The sequence below is a fragment of the Callionymus lyra genome, chromosome 11 (assembly GCF_982586985.1).
Source record: "Callionymus lyra chromosome 11, fCalLyr1.hap1.1, whole genome shotgun sequence".
NCBI lineage: Eukaryota > Metazoa > Chordata > Actinopteri > Syngnathiformes > Callionymidae > Callionymus > Callionymus lyra.
This window is the reverse complement of record NC_141828.1, coordinates 22,383,957-22,404,906: the sequence shown is the minus strand read 5'-3', so window position 1 is coordinate 22,404,906 and position 20,950 is coordinate 22,383,957. Positions and strand designations below refer to the sequence as shown.

Genomic DNA, 20,950 nt, shown 5'->3' with positions numbered 1-20,950 from the left:
TGGTTTAAAAAGCCACATCAAGACACTGATGGTTCGTCTTGACATGTGTCTTCTATCTTTATAAATAATTGACATCCCACGCTGCCCTTCCGATGGCAGGTATCGCCTCCTTCGCATGCAGCCCTCCGTCTACAAGCATGCATATACACAGCTGGGTTCTACTGCGGGATTCATCTACAGCAAGAGCAGCACATTTAAAACATGCGACTGGCAAAGACAGTCCCTTAGAAACGCCCTCAAAAACAGGAGGGTTGTAGCTTATATCTGAAAGTTGTTGTTAAAACATGTGCTTTTAAAAGCTGTCGACACGGTCGCACAGAAGGAAAACAAACATTTACTAACATGCACAGCAGATGTGAACTATTAACTATTATTGCTTTTATTGCAGCACATTTGGATAGAAATAAAATGGCGTCTGTGCAGTTTGACAGTGATATATGGCTGTTGGATTCACATTTAAAGGGACAGTTCCCTCAAATTTCATCCATTTTCTACTCGACTAATGGTTGGTATTATTTTCCGAGGAATCTGTTCCTTTTTAGAATTATAGACAAAAATGTTTGTTCGTGTTCAAGTAGCGACTGGAGCTCAGTTTTCTTCGTCTTCATCTTCGTCCAAAAAGACACTTAAAATCATCCAAATACCCCCATACTGCTCGTCTGTAACATCAATTTTGTACTGAAGCCTCAACATGAGGAATTCTGTAAAAACATCTGTATATTTTAAGCTTGTTTTAAAGGAAGCTCAAGGTCTCTCAGCTCCAGCTACAAGATTATCCTCATTCAAAGATGTTGCAAGTTTCAGTGTTAAATATTTACCTTGATGGCCTGCAATCATCTGCTAAAAAACAGGATTCAATTATAAAATAATATATATATATTTTTTTTAACTATCTCTTATACCAGGCTTTACTACAAGATGTCTGTAACACAGACGAGCAGTAAGTATGTAGTTATTTTTGTCTCACTAATATTTGTAACTGTACAGAGGGTGATCTGCAAATATTCAATAGTTGGTGTTGTGATATCCACAAATGTAAAAATTATATTTGTAACTTGTATTTTTGTATTTAAAAAAAACCTGTAAACTTATTATTTAAATTTAAAAAACAAAAACAATGTTTAAAACTTTATTAACTTTATATTATGTGTGTGAAATTACAGTTACATGTGGATCAGCAATTACAAGGATTCACCACTTACAAGTCTTGTTTATTCTGAGACAATAGTAGCACAAAATCTCTAAAAACTGAGATTCGTAAATCTCTTTGCGATAACATAACAGCCACTAGAAGGTAACGTTGTAATCAACAATGACCTTGGTCTGTTAGTACAAACTTTTCACCTTGTTCTGAAGTAGATAAACTAGACCTGTTTTATATATTAGTATTAGTTTCAAATATTAGTGAGACAAAAATAGCTCCATAAGTATGGGGGTATTTTGATTTTTAAGTGAAGACAACTGAGCACCAGTCGCTACATTAAAATGAACAAACATTTTTGTCTATATCTCTAAAAAGGAACAGGTTACTCAACATGAGTAGAAAATGAGAGAATTTTGGGAGAACAGTCATTTGAGTTTAAAAAAAATTTGTGCTCTGTGCGTATTTCGGCACTAGGTGGCGCCTTTAAAGAGGTAACCTGTTCTTTGATCAGACATCAACTTTATGATAACCTGCTATTAAAATAAATAGCAATAATTAATCTACAGTTAAAATCTTAACATCTCAGTGTTTAAATAGATATAAATAGAATGTAAACTTTATTTAAGTTAGTTAAGTTAAAAAACACAAGGTTAATAATTTAATATATATTTTTGTTTTCTTAAATATATTTATTACTGTATTTAATTCCCTTGTTACGATCATTCCGTCAAAACCTCAGTGTCTCTCCTATTAAGCTGTGATGAGGTCCAGGTGATGACACTTGATGTGGTTTGAAAGTGTCTGCAGGTAACTAAGAGGAACAGGTGGAGGTGTGTCTATGAGTCAAGGCTGCTAGTGTGAGAGGACGAGTGTCACTCAAGGAGAAGAGTCTCTGGCAGTGTCCCAGACTTGAGTGGTCTATGGTGGCTCGGTGGTCTGGATGTGGTCTGTGCTTGGATCTCACTCGAGGCTCAACTGTTCTGATATGGCGCTGGCTCTTCTGTGTGTTGGACCCCCTGGAGCGAAGATAGTGGCGTCACTGACTCGTCACCGGCGGCCGATCCAAACCCTCCTCCAAACTCTCTCTCTCCAGAGACTTTTTCCTCTTCTTGTTACCTAGAAACAGACGACAGACTCGCTGACTCATCACTTCATTTAGTCAAACTCTCCTCTCGCTGCAGCACTTTAGACCATGTGTGATCGTAAAGTGGCACTTTGTGTGGAATTCTCACTCACTCAGTTTACGGAGAAGCTTCTTCCCGATGTGCTCCTCCGAGCTGGAGCGAGACATGGGGCAGATGAGAGGAGAGGTGGAGGGTAGAGGCTGCTGAGGCACATCTGGAGGAAACATCAGGAGGAAAAACAAATGATCCAAACGTGTCACATCTACACTTGAACCAAAACATTCCTGAAACAGTCCATTTAAGATACTCACCGGGGTCAACGTTGAGTTAGCACAAACTTCATCTAAAACTTTAAATGATGTCTTCTAACTTTATTGACAAAGATGTAAGACATAATAACTGTGCTCAACGGTGCAGCAGGTGGCAGTAATGAGCCATGGTTGACTTGTTCTGTAGCTCAGCTATTCACTGGGTTGGTTTCTTGTTCCAGATGGTCATTTGGAATCAAACCATCATATTGTCCATATTCTACCGTCAATAAAAGTGTTTTTTTTAAAGGCAGCCTTAATATTTTTCTCCTGGCAGACCAGGATAGACAGACCTTCCTTTTATTACTCACTTTCTACTATTTATTTTCCCAAAAAACGAAAAGAAGTGCTGATCTTAAAGTGATATTTCACTCAAGTGAAGTTTCTCTCATTTTCTACTCTTGTTAAAAATGTCCTAACCCTCATCCTCCAGAGTAATTTGTTCCTTTTCAGAGTTATAGACAAAAAAGTATGTTCATTTTAACGTAGCGACTGAAGCTCAATTGTCTTTATAATCTGTCTGTAAAGTTCAACTTGTGTTGATGCCTCGACATTAGGAAATGTTCAGAAAAAAATAAATAAAACTATATTTTAAGTTTGTTTTTGGTGGAAGCTTAACGGCTAACATGCTACACAGACATGAAACACTTTGGGTAAATATTGTGAAAACTCCCATTGTTTACATTTGTTAAATCTTTTTCCGTACTTCCTGTCAGAGAAGCATGTTAACCTTTAATCTTCCGCTACAAAAAAGCTTAAAATACAGACTTGTTAGTTGTTACTTGTAAGATTTTCTGGAACAATTCCTTGCATCTTCAATACAAGATGAACGTTACAGTCGAGCAGTATGGAGGTATTTGGATGTTTTTAGTGTCTTTTTGGACGAAGATGAAGACGAAGACAACTGAGCTCCAGTCGCTACAATAAAATGAACAAACGTTCTTGTCTATGACTCTTAAAAGTCACAGATTAAATATTCTATATATAAATATATAGGGTCGGTAGGAAATGAGTGAAATTTGAATTTTGAGTGAACTATCACTTTGATGTTAAAACAAGCCGAAAGTAATAACCAGCTATGAGAATTAAATATGTGAATGAAAGTGTAAAATAAGTGTTGTTAACTAAACAACATAGATCAGCGAAAGCAAACTCTCTCTCTTAGGTTAATGGCTACAGTAAAGACTGTTCCATTTATACCCATATTATGTCTGTTCACTTTCTCTTGAGCTGCTCAAAAGGTTGAGTGACAGATCATGGCGGTTTTAAAAAGAAACTGACCGATGTCTCCATAATCGTCAGCTCGGTCCTCGTGGATGAACGGGATGTCATCCATGCGCAGGAACACGGTATCATTTGGACTCCTCTGGCCGTCAGACTTACTGCCTGCAGAGAGAAAACAGAGTCACCAGTCATGACCGGCAGGAAATGAAAACGTTACGATGGATAAAAGTCTTTGTCTGAAGATATTTGTGGCTGTTGTCGTCTGACTCAAAATAACTGCTGCTGTGAGCTTGATCTTCACCACGACCCGCTGTCTGAGAGCCGATTCTTCTGCACTGTCACAGATGCTCAGTCTGGGTGACATGTTGGACGGAGACAGATGGTTTGTGGGAAATCCTTTAAGCCTTGACGGCAGCATGATTAGTTGACGTTCGTTTAAACTCAGTCGGTGGTGGAGGTCAACTGTGATTCCTAAAACATCTAAACCTCAGACTATTCCAAGTTCTTCTTCAACATACTCTTGGATGCTCTATATGCTGATGTAGAAGATATACTTCCTTATTTACTCTATACATACACGTCCAATACAAATGTACACGTCCATGATACAAGTAGTCATGTATGGGTCGATGAGGCTTCATGAAATAGACACTGTATTCATTCATGCACCTTATAACATATCCATCCATTAACCCTCATATCCATCCATCCATCCATCTTCCATCCATTAACCCATTCATACATCCATCTGCCATCTCACCATCAACCCATGCATCCATCCATTTTTATCCACCAACTCACACATCCATCCATAAACCCACATATCCATCCATCTTCTTTCCATTAATCCACGCATTCATCTATCCATCTGTCTAACAACCAACGCAACCATCCACCTTCTATCCATCAACCTATGCATCCATCCTTCAAAAAACACATCCATCAATCTTTCATCCAATAAGCCATGTGTCCATCCATCCGTTTGTCCATTAACCAATGCATCTATCCATCAATTAACCCACGCATCCATCCATCCATCTGTCCATTAACCCATGCATCTATCCATCCATTTGTCCATTAATCCATGCATCCATCCATCAATTAACCCACGCATCCATCCATCCATCCATCTGTACATTAACCCATGCATCCATCCATCCATTCGTCCATTACCCAATGCATCACCATCCATTACCCATGCATCCATCCATCCATCTGTCCACTAACCAATGCATCCATCCATCCATTAACCCACGCATCCATCCAAGTGTCTGTCCATCAACCCATCAGCCATTCATCTGTCCATTAACCAATCAACTATCCATCTATTAACCCACGCATCCATCCGTGTGTCTGTCCATTAACCCATCAGTCCATCTATTTGTCTATTAACCCATGCCTCTACCCATCTATTTGTCCATCCATCCATCCATCAATACACCTGTCAATTAACCAATGCATCCATCAGCCATTAACCCATGCATCCATCCATCTATCCATTAACCCATGCATCCATCCATCCATCCATTAACCCATGCATCCATCCATCTATCCATTAACCCATGCATCCGTCTATCTGTCCATTAACCCATGCATCCATCTATCTATTAACCCATGCACCTACCCATCCATTTGTCCATTAACCCATGCATCCATCCATCTATTAACCCATGCACCTTATCATCCATTTGTCCATTAACCCATGCATCCATCCATCTATTAACCCATGCATCCATCCATCTATTAACCCATGCACCTACCCATCCATTTGTCCATTAACCCATGCATCCACCCATCTATTAACCCATGCACCTACCCATCCATTTGTCCATTAACCCATGCATCCATCTATCTATTAACCCATGCACCTACCCATCCATTTGTCCATTAACCCATGCATCCATCCATCTATTAACCCATGCACCTTATCATCCATTTGTCCATTAACCCATGCATCCATCCATCTATCCATTAACCCATGCATCCGTCTATCTGTCCATTAACCCATGCATCCATCTATCTATTAACCCATGCACCTACCCATCCATTTGTCCATTAACCCATGCATCCATCCATCTATTAACCCATGCACCTTATCATCCATTTGTCCATTAACCCATGCATCCATCCATCTATTAACCCATGCATCCATCCATCTATTAACCCATGCACCTACCCATCCATTTGTCCATTAACCCATGCATCCATCCATCTATTAACCCATGCACCTACCCATCCATTTGTCCATTAACCCATGCATCCATCCATCTATTAACCCATGCACCTACCCATCCATTTGTCCATTAACCCATGCATCCATCTATCTATTAACCCATGCACCTACCCATCCATTTGCCCATTAACCCATGCATCCGTCTATCCACCTGTCCATTTAGCAATGCATCCAACCAGCCATTAACCCACGCATCCCATTTGTCTCCTCATCAACCCCTCCATCTGTCTCCCAACACTAATCATTATAATGGTTGTCAACTCACGAACGATGCGGTTCCTGGCATTGAGCTGGGATGTATTGCGAAGGCCACCGTGGGGGTGGAGGTGTGCGAGCCGGGCCAGTCCGAGCCGGGTGTGCATGTGTGTGAGAGGGAGGGCGATGCTGTGAGAGCGTGCCTCTGGAACCTGAGGCCTCATTTTTGCATCTGGGTCCATGGGGTCTGGAGTCTGAGGTAAACTCTCCATCCTGGTGGCAGTGAGGGCGTTCTGGTAGTGGTTCCTGGAGATCTAGAGACACGCAGGAGTCATCAGAGCCTTCATGCCTCGCTAACTCTCTTCATAACTGAGTTCATGAGAGAATATGCACGTGAAGTGAAACAGAGCTCGCTCATTTAAGGCTAAATTATCCCGTTGATTAAAGCGGTGCAGAGAGCCGGGGCTTGACAGGATGTCTGCGATCACTCACAATCAGGAAAAATGACATATCAAAAGCAAACAAGATGAAACTGGATTTGGGATTCTTGCATGTGCAGGTGTCTGCTGGGCCTGGTCCAGTGGAAATGAGCTGCTCGGAGAACAGATGTTTGTGTGCGTGTTGTGTGTAACCTTGATTATCTGCAGGTCTGTGAGCTGTCGGACGGAATAGTCTGGCAAGTAGACCCCTCCTCCCGTGGTCAGCTGACCCACACTGCCGCCATACAAGAGCGAATCTGATTGGTTCAAACCACTGCCCCGGGAACTGAACCTCTGACCTGCATGGAGAAGTAAAAACATATGTGGTATCATGTTGACTTCTCATTTTAGAGATGTTTAATATGTTCACATAAAAAACATCATTTGTTATTTATAAATTGTTCTTTTCTTTCCTTTATAAGAACATGAACGTGTTTGGTCTCATTACCTTGACATCTATTAATGTGTTACGTAATCAAACACCTTAGTAATTATTTGACACATAATACAATTATCTTTTTATACTGGTGCAGTTATTTAGGTGTTTTATGATGTTTTGACACCAAAACAATACAATAAAAATGATGATTTCAAGACAAGAACATGGACCTACCATATTTGTTTAATTCTGAATTCTTAATTACTCTTTTAAAAAAACTTTTTTGAATACAAAGTTTTTCATCTGTATGTAAAGTAAAGTGAAGCACATTTTAAAGGGGTTACTTTGTGACCCTGGTCTGGAAATTGACTTACTTACTTACTTACTTATATTTGCTAGCTTAGCTTGTGGCTAACATACTATCTGCAGTGAAATTTACCATCCAGTAACACTTTTTATCTTTGTATATGTTGAAGATAAGAATGTTAATTGTTTTAATTGACAATTCAACAACAAGCCTATAACTTCTTACATCACATTTACATGTTACATATTGGCAAAAAAAATGTATTTCTTGAATGGAGGGAATGTTATGGGATGGTAAATAAACCTGGGTCCAAAAAAAGTATTTATTAACAGTAGGAATAATAATTAAAAGGATTATTACAACTAAATATCTAAAATAATCTCTACATTCTGTTTTCTAACAATGACACAAAAATTCATGGACACTTTCTGAACCTACGCTCACTCGCTGGGTTAGAGAAAATGAAAAAGACTTTCTGCTGACTTTGCAATCTTCCCAGGCTTTCAAAATAATCCTGAGTGGGTCATGGCCCTCCGCTGGGAAATTCTGTCTTTTAATTACTCCGCCCGGCTGAGGCTTCTCTGAGTGTGCCTCCATCAAAACCTCTGCACCACATTACGACTTCATCCTGTTGTCATAAATACGGATCTCTTGTACTCACAGAAAGGCAGCGGCGGGATCAGGGCTGGCATGCCGTAGTAGGAAAAAGCTCCATTTTCAAATCGAAGAGCTTCTTTTCCAATCTCCACCTCCACACGACCCTGCAGCGTCGACACACAACATCTATAAAACTATGTCTAACATGAACACATCGTCATGATTATAGCATTGATGTGACGCTGAAAACATTCCAGACTTTCTAGCTGATTCTCTCAGAATCCCATAGAGAACTGATCTTGTCTCAACTTTCATCCTCCAGAGATGCCATGTTACCTGCAGGACGAGGACGAAATAGTCGACCGGCTTGTTCCTCTGGAAGAGGTAATGTTGAGGGTCCTGCTTGTTCTTGGGGTTGAACTTGAGTTCCTGCACGACGCTGGGATGTTTGATGAGACGCAGAAGGATCTTCTCCGACAGGTGACACGGTCGGAACGGTTCCACCTCTGAAACGTGAAGCACAGGTGAGACACGTGTTGCTGCTGTCAATCATGGAGATCTACCTGTGGCGAGGAAGCGATGCGTAGCGAGCAACAGCTGAGGTGAGAGCTTCACGTTCAACTCGTGTTCTCCCAGTTTGAAGATGGAAAAGTCCTGCTGCTTCCTCTCGTGGTGGGAGACTCGTCTTTTGTTGCGGTTGTCAGCTGCACACAAGACCAGCAACATTTCAAATGCTAAAAAAGGATTCAATTGATATTATTGTGTAAAATAAATCATTATTTAAGTCACAATATAGAGACACTAGATTCGGACCCTTAGAAGTGTTTATGTGTATTCTAGTTTCTGTCTGGTCTCCATTGTAACTGGAGGGAAATGTATTCTTGTTTTCTAAACTGATGAGTTACTTATCACAGTATAGCAGCACAAATACAGATCATGATCGTCTGAAAATAAATAATTAAAACATTATAAATGTTTATATTCCTTCTGATTATTTTTCTTCTTCTTTTTCTTTCTTCTTCTCTGTTCTTCTTCTTATTTTTCTTAATTAACTTTATCTTTTTACTTGTCTTTTATTTTTTATGCCTTTTCTTCTTTTTCTTTTCTTCTCTTTCTTTTTCTTCTTCATCATCTTTTTTCTATTTATTTATTCATCTTTAACTTTGTCCTTTTCCTCATCTTTATTTTTTTTTTCCTCTTCTTATAGTTTTTCCTTTTCCTTGTCTTATTTTTTTTTATCATTTTTTTCTTCTTTTTCTTTTTCCTTTTCTTCGCTTCTCCTCCTTTATTTCTTTTTGTACTTCTTTTTTTTCATCTTTTTCTCCTTAATATTCTTCCTCTTGTATTTCTTCTATACATACAATTATGTGTAATTCTCTACTAATGTAAAATAAAAACTATATATGTTTTATAATCCTTCCATATGTATATATATATATATATATATATATATATATATACACTCTGATATATACTCTTTCTGAATTGTATTATTAGAAGACTGCAATAATGTCTTCTCATTATCTTAAACTCTTTGAGTTTGACATGTGCTGTATCCTATTAAAAAAGAGGGATTGACATTTTTAATCCCCTCCACAGCTGCAGAACACTTCACCTGCCAATTAATGCGTGTCAGACGAGAGGCATGAAGAGCATCAGCACGTACGACTCATCACCGCAGGATCAGCGGGTGAGGATTATTACATTCATTTAACCGACTAATAAATGCAAACTGTGGTTCTTGGTACGTACTGTAGAGATCCGTCTCGTCCACGATCTCAGACTTGATGATCTCCTCGATGATGTCCTCCAAGGTGACGATGCCCATCAACTCGTAGAAAGGGTCTCCCTCCCCCTCACTGTTCACCCTCTGCACCACGGCCAGGTGAGATTTACCTGTCGGACAGAACAAAGGTTTTCTTCTCATCTTATACTGAGAGCTTGACTTGTGTCGGAAGGAACGGTTACTTTCCATAAACAAGCACACATTACGTAAATGGTCTGGTGGACGCATGCAACAGAAACACACAAACAATCGACACATACACACTTTACACCCTCATTCCTACTCAGTATGAGTTTGGCTGGACATGACAAGCCTGCCAGACTGAAAGTGCCGACAGCAATTTTTTGGAATCCGTCAGTGGAAACAGATGTGACAGTGCCAGAGTTGCCATGAGAGAAGAAAAGAGAATATGGTCTAGAATGTTATGTCGTTTATAAACAGGCTTTTGTAGGTTACGAATCTAGTAACTGTTTTTTGTAGTTTGTGGTTGAATTAAAGATCTTGGGTCCCTTTTATGAGCTTTTAAAACTGTTCATTTAAGGGTCCTTGTAAATATAAATCAACAATTTTGACTTTTTTCTTTCAAGAACATGGACAATGTCCACATGTCTAGGAAGTGCCACATTAAAAACAAGACCATTCAGAACGTTCATTGTAAATAAAAAATAATAATAATAATAATTTGATTTATTTCAGTATAAAAATGATACTAGATGCTTTATTTAAAAAACTCAAGTTGTATTTCTTACATAAAGAAAATATTCCATAGCCATAGAGTTCAAAATAGAAACCACTAAAACTAACATGGCGTGGCTATAAGAATCTAAAATGTTAATCTTTAAGTTTCTAATGCTAATATTTAGAACATGTTCATGACCTTAAATACTTGAAAATAATTTCTGGCATCTTCTACAGTATCTGATACATTGTAGTAAGCTAAATTGCCCTGGTCTATAAAAAATGTCACATACATCATAATAAAAAAGTGATATTTTATAAGATTTCACCTTAAATCTGGCTGCTTTAAGTTCATTTTTCAAGTTTTAATGATTGACCTTGTTAGCTGTCGTTTGAGCACAAATACTAAAATTAGACGTACAGGAAGTCTTGGTGGACATAGCAGTTCAAAACAAACCAGGGTATGAAGCTATTTTGAAACCTAGTTATCTTCTTTAACCATAACAAATGGTGTCAGAGGTGGGATGTTACGTGAAAATACATCAGAGATTGCAGCAGCAAAGCAGTGGTTTTAGTCGACAAACTTGACATAAATATACAAATCAGTGGTGTGGTATTTGTGCCTCATATAGTAGAATAAATGGTTTTAGTTGCAGTTGCTAGTTGGATTACAGTTTACAGGTTTATTTTTTGGGTAGACTTGACTGAAGCATCTTGATGTGCCAAGAGTCAGAAGCTAATGTTACTTTAGAAAAAATACCATCTTTTTTCAAAACAAAACACCTTTAAGACAGATATTATATAATTATCTTTTCTTTTTGGGCAGCCAGGTAATGAATGCCTGTGAGTATGGCTGGGTATCGAACTTAAAAAAATGTTACTGAGAAAGAATTGTTCAGGAACCAGTTTTAAAATTGTTTGATGGATACCCAGCCCTCCTAGAGTGGTGACGGACCAGTACGAGCTGTCTCTGGTCCAAGAATGAATCAGTTAGTTTCAACAATATTTTGAAGGATTTAAACGCTTGTTTCCAAACACGCTCATAGTGAAAAGGTCGAGGGTGAGATTTCTTTGTCCTCAAATTAGGTGTTACCTCATCAGACTTGTGATGTCACCAGAGCAGAGTTACGAGCTTTCATTCGAGCGCCTCACATGAGATGAAGCGATTTAGGGAATCACTGCCGAGGGATCAAGTGGATCAAATACATTAATCCGCTAAAACCACAACAAAAAAGTACCGACTGGCGCTCGTGAAATCATGGGTCTCCTCGTCAGATCAGCCTACTTTGTCATCGGCCCGGGCCGTGGTGTGGTGGGGGGGGGGGGTATACTGGACTTGTCTGAGGAGCTCAGGTGAGTCGGACCAGAGTAGGCCTTTGACGTCTGATGCGACCAGGCAGGGCATTGCGTCACTCGTATGTTACGTAACACATCTTGCAGACCGATGCACACACACACACGCAGACAGACTCACACAGAACGCCTGCAGTGGGTCCACCACTGATGTCATTTTTTGCTTCTGCTCCACTAGTTTCTCTTTTCTATTTTTGGACCAAAGCTTTTTTTTTTTCTTCAGATGCCTTCATGTGACATAATGTTTGCTGCTCATTTTTCAGGAAGCCTTAGATGAACATTAGCTGAGTGACACTTCTGGTCAGGACCATCCATTGTAGGGGGCACATAACATGATTGCTGGTGTGTCACTCACGCAAATTACAGCTGACATTTTCGTCTCAAACGCCCACACCAGCCCCTGAGGTGCACCGTTTCTAGACCTCCTGAAAGGAAGGGACCTTTATTTGCGATGTCAGAAGCAAAGAAAGGTTGCTTCTGAATTTTTCATGATGGCACTGCAGGCCCCGGACCAGAGGGAGGAGGAAGCTCCAGACCCCCTGCGGTGTGGTAATTACACGTGAAGCGATCTAAAGGTGGAGACGGAGTTCCGCCTTGTGTCGGATAAAGATAATGTCAAAACCTTCTTAAACGAATACCCTGGCCTGTCCGGTCTCATTCACGAGCCAGTCGTCACAGATTTGACCTCGAACCTCTACAGCTGATGTAACACTATCATTGTTCCAGAATCATACCAAGAGCTTTCCTCAGGACATAAACACAATTTTGCATCAGGCCACTAGCATGTGTTCAAGAGTGTGTGGTCTGGAAACAAAGTCAGGACTGGGGGACATGTATGACCCTTAAAGTGATAGTTCGGCCAAAATTCAAATTCCACTCATTTTCTACTCACCCATTCATGTCAGCTAAGGGTTGGGATTATTTTCAGAGTAATCTGTTCCTTTTTAGAGTTAAAGACAAAGATGCCATTTTAATGTGGCTACTGGAGCTCAGTTGTCTTCATCTTCGTCCAAAAAGAGACTTAAAAACATCTAAATACCTCCATACTGCTTGTCTTTAACGATCCTCTTGTATTGAAGCCTCGACATGCTTCGACAAATCCTCAAGGAATTGTTCCAAATAAATTAAACAAGTCTATAAAAGTCAAAAATGTAGCGGAAGGCTGTCATCTACATGTACAGATTATCCTTATTGAAGCACATTGCAAGTGTCAGTGCGCATCGTCTTGGATCTTCCACTAAAAACAAGCTTAAAATATTGTCTTTTCTTTCCTCTTTTCGAGGCTTCAATTCAAGATGGACGAGCAGTATGGAGGTATTTGGAAGTTTTTAAGTGCCTTTTTGGACGAAGATGAAGACGAAGACAACTGAGCTCCAGTCGCTTCATTTAATTGAACAAACATTTTGTCTATAACTCAAAAAAAAGAACAAGTTACTCTGAAAAAAATCCCAACCATTAGTCGACGTGACACTTTAATAAGCAGCCTGTGTCCTATCAATATCATATGTGTTGCTCTCCAGCATGATGGTAAGTGAGAGAGAAACATTTTAAATGATGAATATGAATATAAAGTATATAAATGTAATGTATCAAATGTCAACACTAAAGAGTTCATCTACTTTCCAATCCCTGTCTCTTTCTATTCCAGTCATAACTTTAACTTTTTTTATTTATTCCTATACTGCTTTTTTTCTGGAGAATGTTCAATTTTAAACGGCTTTTGTCACAACATTCTTCTCAAACTGCTTCTTGCCACTTGTATATATTTATTAGCTCTACATATGTAGACATGCACTTTGCAAATATATATTTTTTATGTCTATGCACTTTATAACTTTTCTGAGCCAAAACGCAAACGCAATTTCGTTCTGCATACACCCTGTGAAAACTACAACGACAATAAAGGATGTCGAAGTCTAAGTGTACTTAGTGGAGATATGAAATATATTTTTAGCTTCTGAATATCATCTTCACTTGATTAATGCTGATCAAAGAAGGTACAACAAACATTTTCACCTTATTAAATCCAGCCCACTTTTTCACACAGGACACAGAGAGAATTATATACTTAATAACTTAACAAGAAAGTGTGAAATAATTGATAATTTGGTTTCTTTAAACTAGACACCTTTTTATCTGATGACTGCTACAAGACTTTTGGTATTATTTTTATGACCTTCAAAATAAAGTCGCATGTTTTTTGCTCCACAGGTTTTCCCTTTCAGGGTTACTTAGTGGAATTTTTTGCCTTAGTAATGGGGTCATGAACTCTGGTTGTGTTGTGCATTAATCAGGTTGATACAGCCTTATTGGAAAACCTTATTTTATGGAAATAACAATATTATCAATCAATATCAGCTCAGAAAAGACAAATGAGTATTGTTAAGATTAAGAATTAAGATTATTCGGTTCGAAAAATTGCAAAAGCTTGAATCCAGAAGGTGTGTCCAAACTTTGGCCTGTACTGATTATTCATATTAAATCTTTGACCTAACATTTTCGGACATTTTCACATTCATTAATATCAGTTATAATCTATATTGAGTTATGTATGTTTTATAAAGTCAGCTAATAAAAATAAAATCACTCAGTGGGCAGGATTTGGCTCCTGGTCCCATAGGTTTGTCACATTTACAGACTTTTTTAAAAACAGCTTAGACGTAACATTATTATCACCTTTGGTTGTGCATCTGTTTTTCAATATTAATCAACGTCAGGTAGGTTGACTCTCCCTCCATAAATGGGTAAATGACCTCACACTTGGAGGCCTGTATCCTCCATTTGAACCTGCTTCACATTTCACATGTGCTCCTGGATCAAAGGGCCTCACCGGTGGACCCACTGTGAGGACTAACACAGACTCTGACAAGTTGTTTTCAAGTGGGGAACTCAGTTTGAGATGGAACTTCGCTAAAGCATATGGCGCCTTAAAGCTCGTCACTGATTCCTTTAGAAGCCCCGGATCAGGAGTTCAAACACCGGGCTCCCCATGGTTCCCTCTGACCTCTGCTCTGACTCTAGGCTGCATTACCTCTTTTAAATTCTTCCAGCATCACATCCAGTTTGGTGTCATTGAAGACGCAGTGCATGGGGTGCTTGTAAAACTGGGTGATGGTTTTGAGGGGCGTGCAGTCATCTGGGTCCACAAAGGCCAGGTCTTTAACAAACAGGATGTCCACGATGTTGGACCTCTCGTTCTCGAAGACGGGGATCCTGGTGAAGCCGCTCTGCATCACGTCGGACATGGTGCAGAAGTCCAGGACCGCGTCCGAGGACAGCATGTAGCAGTCCGACAGAGGGGTGAGCACGTCCTCCACCGTCTTGGTCCTCAGCTCCAGAGCCCCCTGGATGATGTTCAGCTCCTCCTTCACCAGGTCGTGGTACGGGTCGGTGACGCGCAGCATGGCCATCAGCTTCTCCCGGGTGTAGAAGCTGCTGATCTCCTGGTGGAGCATGATGTCCAGGATCTTGGAGACGGGATACGCGATGGGGAAGAATAGGAGCATCAGCAGCCGGGTGGCCCAGACGGTCTTGGACGCGATGGCCAGACTGTGCCTGGAGGCCACGGCGTGAGGTAAAATCTCTCCCACGAAGAAGATTCCCAGAGTGCAACACACCGTAGACAGTGGGGTCATGCCCAGGATCTGGCACATCCACACCACAAAGGTGGTGTTGGTCAGCACGTTCCCCAGAACCACCGTGCACAGGATGTAGTTGCCATGTTTCCTCACTGACTCTATCTTCTGTGCGTATTTCTGCTCCTTCTCCGTGCCACTGTTCTGCAGAACCCGGAGCTCCACCGGGTCCAGAGCCAGCATGCTGATGTTCAGACCGCTGCAGAGGGCGGACAGCGCCAGGAGAAGCACCGACACCCCCGCCTGGAGCCACACATCCGCCCCAGAAGAAGGTCTCTCCACCACCGCCAACCAAAAGTCTTTGGTGCTGAAATGTTCCCACTGGACTCCATCGAAGGCGCACATGGAGTAATACTTGAGGGCTTCACCTCTGCGCAGGTCTTTGGCGAGCAGCTCCACCAGGACAGAGTTGTGACTGGAGGGGGGTTTGAAAGATCCCAGCAACTCGATGTCGGAACTCCGGGCGCTCTCCTCCTCGCACGGGTTCCCTCCGGTCCCACCTTCTCCTCCTGGTTCTTCTATAAACGCGATCCATGGAGCTCCAGGAGTGTCCTCTTTGCTGCGGTTCTCGGGATGCTCCTCGGAGTAGTAGACCCTCAGCACGAAGCGGGTCCCCTCCACCGCCCTCAGGATCCCGTCCTGCACCGACAGCTCTCCGCTCTGGGTGTCCTCCGGACGGACCCCGAGCAGGGACAGCGTCGGTCCCGGGAAGGAGGAGACGGTGACGGTGAGGAAGAGCAGGGAGAGGCGAGGAGGATGCAGGATGCGGCGGAGAACATCCGCAGCATCCGCAGCCATGGTGCTGCTGAGTGAACTACCGAAGGACGTGGGAAGAAGTGGGTCACGTGGTTCTCTCGCTGGACGGGATGGTAGGGGATGTATTGCAGCAGCTGTGTGGCCATGTAGGAGAGGATGCGAGTGAAGGAGGGTGAGAGAACATTTTTAGTTGGAAGCGCCACACTCTCTCCTTTAATATGCATGACACTAGTGCGACGTCACCCTGTCTCATCTGTTTCTCTTCTAAAAATAGATGTCCCGTACTGGAAGATCAATGTCACGCACGCGCGTTTAGGAGTAAGCGCACATCCAGCTAAGTAATGAGGAATGAAAATGCACAACTCAATTTTAATATTTTGTTGTTTTTTTTCAATGAATGCACTGACGAGTCTTGCTACATCAGATCACCTGCAGTCATATTTAAATGTAACCACTAGATGGCAGCATTGCTAGTTCAACTGCAGCCATTAGAATTTCTGCGTGTTGGTGAAACCCTGAGATACAAACGTTCACAGCTGCTGTGTATTACATTCGTTTCAATACTTAACCAGCAGAGTAGAACTGTTTTAGGTGATAAATGGATTTTTAATACATATATATTTGACTATATTCACATCATTTTATTTAAACTCAAAGCTCAACCTTGCAATCCAACGATAAAACTATAAGCATGTGTCTTCCTGACGCTGTATTTAACTATTTTTGTTAATTAACTATTAAATGCAAACTCTCAGATACTAACACAGTATTTGTGGCTGTGGCATTGACATTTTTATTTGTTCAGGCTTATCCTCCTGTTGTGTTATCAGTTTTATCTTGACCTTTAAAGTATATACTTTATTGAATATTGTTTTGATTGTTTAAGCGCTTTGTGGCCCTGGTCTGGAAAAGCGCTATACAAATAAAAATTACTTACTTACTTACTTACATCACCTCTTTCATCAACCATCAAAACACACCACCAATGGTGCTGCTGCTGTTGACTCCCACAGAATTGAAAATCTCTTGAGGGTTGAGTTAGGGTGGAGTCCAGTTCTCCCTGACATCCATTTTCTTAAATAATTGGGTGGTTTCATGCCGCAAAGTGTTGGATTTATGAGGAAGGAAGCTGCAGGAGAAAACAGCGTTTGCAAAGTCCTAAACACCCAGTGTCTCTGGTTCCCATCAGCCACACTTTCAGAGTGAAAAAACAAAAAAAAAACACTACACTTTTCTCCAGTTGGCTACAGAAGTTCGTATCAACCACTCAATGCTCACCATTCTTTATTTAGGTGTAGTTTGTCTGAACTAAATGCCAGGACTTGATCAGGTCTACAAGGATGTCTACAGGTTTCTCAGCAGCTGCCTCCCTAAATTAGGTTGTTTGTACTTGATTTATTTTCATACTCATTTATGTATTTCCTATTCAAATCTGGAAGAAGTGTCTGGAAAAGGTCACCAGAGCATGTTTGTCAGACTCAAGGCCAAGGCGGCGAGTCTACACCGCGCCAGGTCATTTTATGTTGCCCACAGGAGTTTTAAATATGTGAGCTCAAAGTTAAATAAGTTGTTCTTCAGTTGTGCCGTTCGACAGATTACTGGCAAGTTTTCTAACTAGTGGATATGATAGAAAATCTTAAATGTACCTGGAAACTTCTATTAGTGAAATGACTTGATGTTGTTCAAGTGTGTTTAAAGTTTTAGTTAAAGGAGCACCTTTGATTAATGCTATTGAATTTGAGTATGTGACATGAATTATTTCTAAAGTTTGGGTTATTGAGTTTCTAACCAATGTTGTAGTTTAATTAAAGTAAATGAAAAACTAATAAAAGTTTAGATATAACCAAGAAACCCAAACGTTAATGACATAAAATCACACAAAAAACAGTAATCGACAAATGTGACAAATATTACAAAAGAAATCAAGAATATGTGACAAGATAAATGTTTTGTTTTTTAAAGAAGACATAAGAGAAAAAACTTTAACAAAGACAATTGTTGTGGTAATAGACAACTGGAAAAACATATATGACAAAGACTCAATAGAGTAAAAATGTTAAGACAATCTATAGTAAAGAGATATTATATAATACTAATGATATAAAATTACAAGATTAATTAAACATGTACTCTCTAAAAAAAAACGAAAAAAAACGTTGCTTAGAATACAATTTATTTGGGTTAAAACTATGACGATAATAAATCTCACAAAAACAACTGAAATATTTAGATTCTAAAAGTAATAATACGCGGCAATAATGAAGGACACAGTCTTAATATCAAGCTTTACGAGATTCCATCAGCACATTGAACAGTTTAACAAATGCAAACTTACAAACAAAATACTCTGCCGGCGACAAATCACTGTTGAATTTAACAGAGAAGAAAATTATGGCGTCAACAGTTTGTCTTTATAACGTGAGTGAGTGCGTGCGTGTGTGTGTGTGTGTGTGTGTGAGTGTTTAAATGTGTCTCATGAAATAGAAAATCACTCTAAAGTGAATGTGTATACTTAAGTTGGATGAAACAAATATATATATATTAAACTAAGACTAAAAACAGCAGGAAATAATCAGTTCATAACTTTCATTTATTTTCTGCACTTTCGCATATTTGGCATATAAACTAAATACACTGTATGTAATTCAAATAATGATTCTCAATGTATTTTCCAAAATATGCAATAACAGACAGAGGGAACAGTAATCAACAAGTATTTCAATAAATAACAAATATTTCGCTCATAAACAATATTATTAATTGCAATTATTCTGGTCTCTCATCTGGTCTTGAAACCCCCGTAAAACCCCAAATCTTGGACTCGATTCATTCTCTTGTCGTCAGACGTGGATCTTCCTGAATAAAAATATCAAGCAGGAAAACAGTTTAACGAGCTCTCAAAACACGAGAGGGGCGGTCCTGGATCCCCTCCTCCTCGACTGGCTCTCTGGTTCTGGGTTGTTTCGGGTGTGCGCTCTTCTGCTCTGCTCCCCAAATAGACACGGGGCAGGGGGGGGCAGAAGGGGTGAGAAAACAAAAAAAAAAAGTCCTCAAGACAGATTGAGATCGATCAACAGAACTTTTCTACTAGCTCTCGACTCAGTGTGCGTGCACTGACCCATCTTGATCCTGGGGATGTCAAGCCTCACCGCGCGCGCGTTCCCGGGGTCCCCCTGGTTGTGGTGGGCATCTCTGGTGGTACACTCGGTGGTCTCCTCCTCACCCATGTACCAGAGGCCGGCAGCCGGTGTCAAGCGCCCAGGATTTATGGAGAGAACCCTGATCCTGCTGGACGTCAACACCCGCAGTCCCATCACGGTTCTGAACGAGAACTTCCTCTCCCTGCAGCTGGACCCCTCGATCATCAAGGACGGCTGGTTGGACTTTCTGAGGTAAAGATCTCCCCCCTGACTCTGACCCAGGAGCGTCTGGATCTTCATTTGCAAGCCACGTTGTCTGGATTATCATGCAGAGATCCAGCATCTGTTTCCAGACTCACTGAAGTTCTATATCTATAATGCGCCACTTTGGTGATCGATTTATGTTGATCGACATCTTTCTTGGTTTCTCAACACGTGTATTTGTGTTTTAAAAAAAAAGATCATATAAAAGCGTCAGGAATTAAATTGTAAATCGAAAACTGCTACATAAAATAGTTATTAACTGTGCGGTTTTTTCTTATTACTCCGCATTTAGACGTCGATGCTTCTTCTGGAACCACAGTGTACGAAATAAAACTGTGGAATGGAATATATACAAATAGATAAATACATTTTTTAGCATGCTGAATAAAATATTTTGTTAAATTAAAAACGGCGTGTTTTCTTTGCCTGGTTCGTTGTGTGCCTGTTGTGGTATTTGTAACGCAATAACTTAACAAGCGTGAAAACAACATGAATTAATTTCCTTTGAATCAATTTTCTTCGTCATTTTGTTTTAAAAACAAAAACAAAACGCAGCTTTTTTTGGAAAACTATTTATGGTTAGTTGAGTATAAACGTGTCATGGTTATTTAAAAAAAATAAAAATAAATTAACTTTGGGAATATAAATGTATATTTTTGGTGAACATAAATATTAATGTGTGTTTTGTTTTCTTGTTCCAGCTCCAAGCGGCTCGTGACTCTGGCGCGCGGCCTTTCGCCAGGATACCTGCGCTTTGGCGGCAAACGAAGCGACTTCCTGCACTTCAACAACCAGAAGACGCTGAAGTTCAGACTAGGACCGGGGCCAGATTACTACCTGAAAAACTACGAAGACGGTACACACACACGTATTACATTTATTCGACAACCTCTTTATTTTTTCTAGAACCTTCATTTACCATTAATTTAAAAACACTGAAACCAGCGGGAAAATACAATTTCTAGTTTTCACGTCGAGGCCGCCATTTTGATCGGCTTGTACGCCACAATATCATTAAGTCAACCTTGACATATAGCTATAAAACAGCAATAGTTTCAACTATTTTAAGATTCAAAATGAGTGGTAATTGATGAAATATTGTTTGTTAAAGTCACAGCAAAGAGACGTTTTCGTCATCACATTTTATTCAACTACTCCACAATGCAATTCAAATTCCTAACTACTTCTGGTCGTCAGCCAAATAATATAAACGATTAAACACTTATTACTATTAGAATATATTTGTTTATTGGACTCTGGTTTCTTATTTCTGCTAAAGTGGAAAAGTATAGCTAACAGACTACAGTGGTGTATTAATGTTAAAACATATTAGGTAACTATAGTAAAC

At 40.1% G+C, this 20,950-nt stretch overlaps 2 protein-coding genes across 2 annotated transcripts in view; one reads left to right on the top strand and one right to left on the bottom strand.

Moving 5' to 3' along the window:
* Positions 1 to 1,866: 1,866 nt before the first annotated feature.
* Positions 1,867 to 16,266, bottom strand: cnnm1 (cyclin and CBS domain divalent metal cation transport mediator 1). The gene is made up of 10 exons (XM_087803330.1): positions 14,839 to 16,266; positions 9,743 to 9,886; positions 8,554 to 8,694; positions 8,327 to 8,496; positions 8,055 to 8,154; positions 6,861 to 7,006; positions 6,299 to 6,542; positions 3,858 to 3,962; positions 2,381 to 2,482; positions 1,867 to 2,260 (listed from the first exon to the last, which is right to left on the bottom strand). Exons 1-10 carry the CDS (start codon positions 16,238 to 16,240, stop codon positions 2,181 to 2,183), a joined length of 2,634 nt encoding a protein of 877 aa, XP_087659456.1. The 5' UTR covers positions 16,241 to 16,266; the 3' UTR covers positions 1,867 to 2,180.
* Positions 16,267 to 19,330: 3,064 nt separating this feature from the next.
* Positions 19,331 to 20,950, top strand: part of hpse2 (heparanase 2) — a 36,236-nt gene continuing 34,616 nt past the window's right edge. The window contains exons 1-2 of the mRNA XM_087803333.1: positions 19,331 to 19,590; positions 20,304 to 20,458. Of these exons, the coding sequence (XP_087659459.1) occupies positions 19,334 to 19,590; positions 20,304 to 20,458 (412 nt within the window). The 5' untranslated portion in view covers positions 19,331 to 19,333. The remainder of the gene's footprint in view (positions 19,591 to 20,303; positions 20,459 to 20,950) is intronic.

Coding starts and splice junctions, on each gene's coding strand:
- cnnm1 (XM_087803330.1), bottom strand. CDS start 16,240: ATGGCTGCGGATGCTGCGGATGTTCTCCGCCGCATCCTGCATCCTCCT. Junction 8,695..9,742: donor GGACGAGACGGATCTCTACA/GTACGTACCAAG, acceptor TCTTGTGTGCAG/CTGACAACCGCAACAAAAGA. Junction 8,155..8,326: donor ATTTCGTCCTCGTCCTGCAG/GTAACATGGCAT, acceptor TCGACGCTGCAG/GGTCGTGTGGAGGTGGAGAT.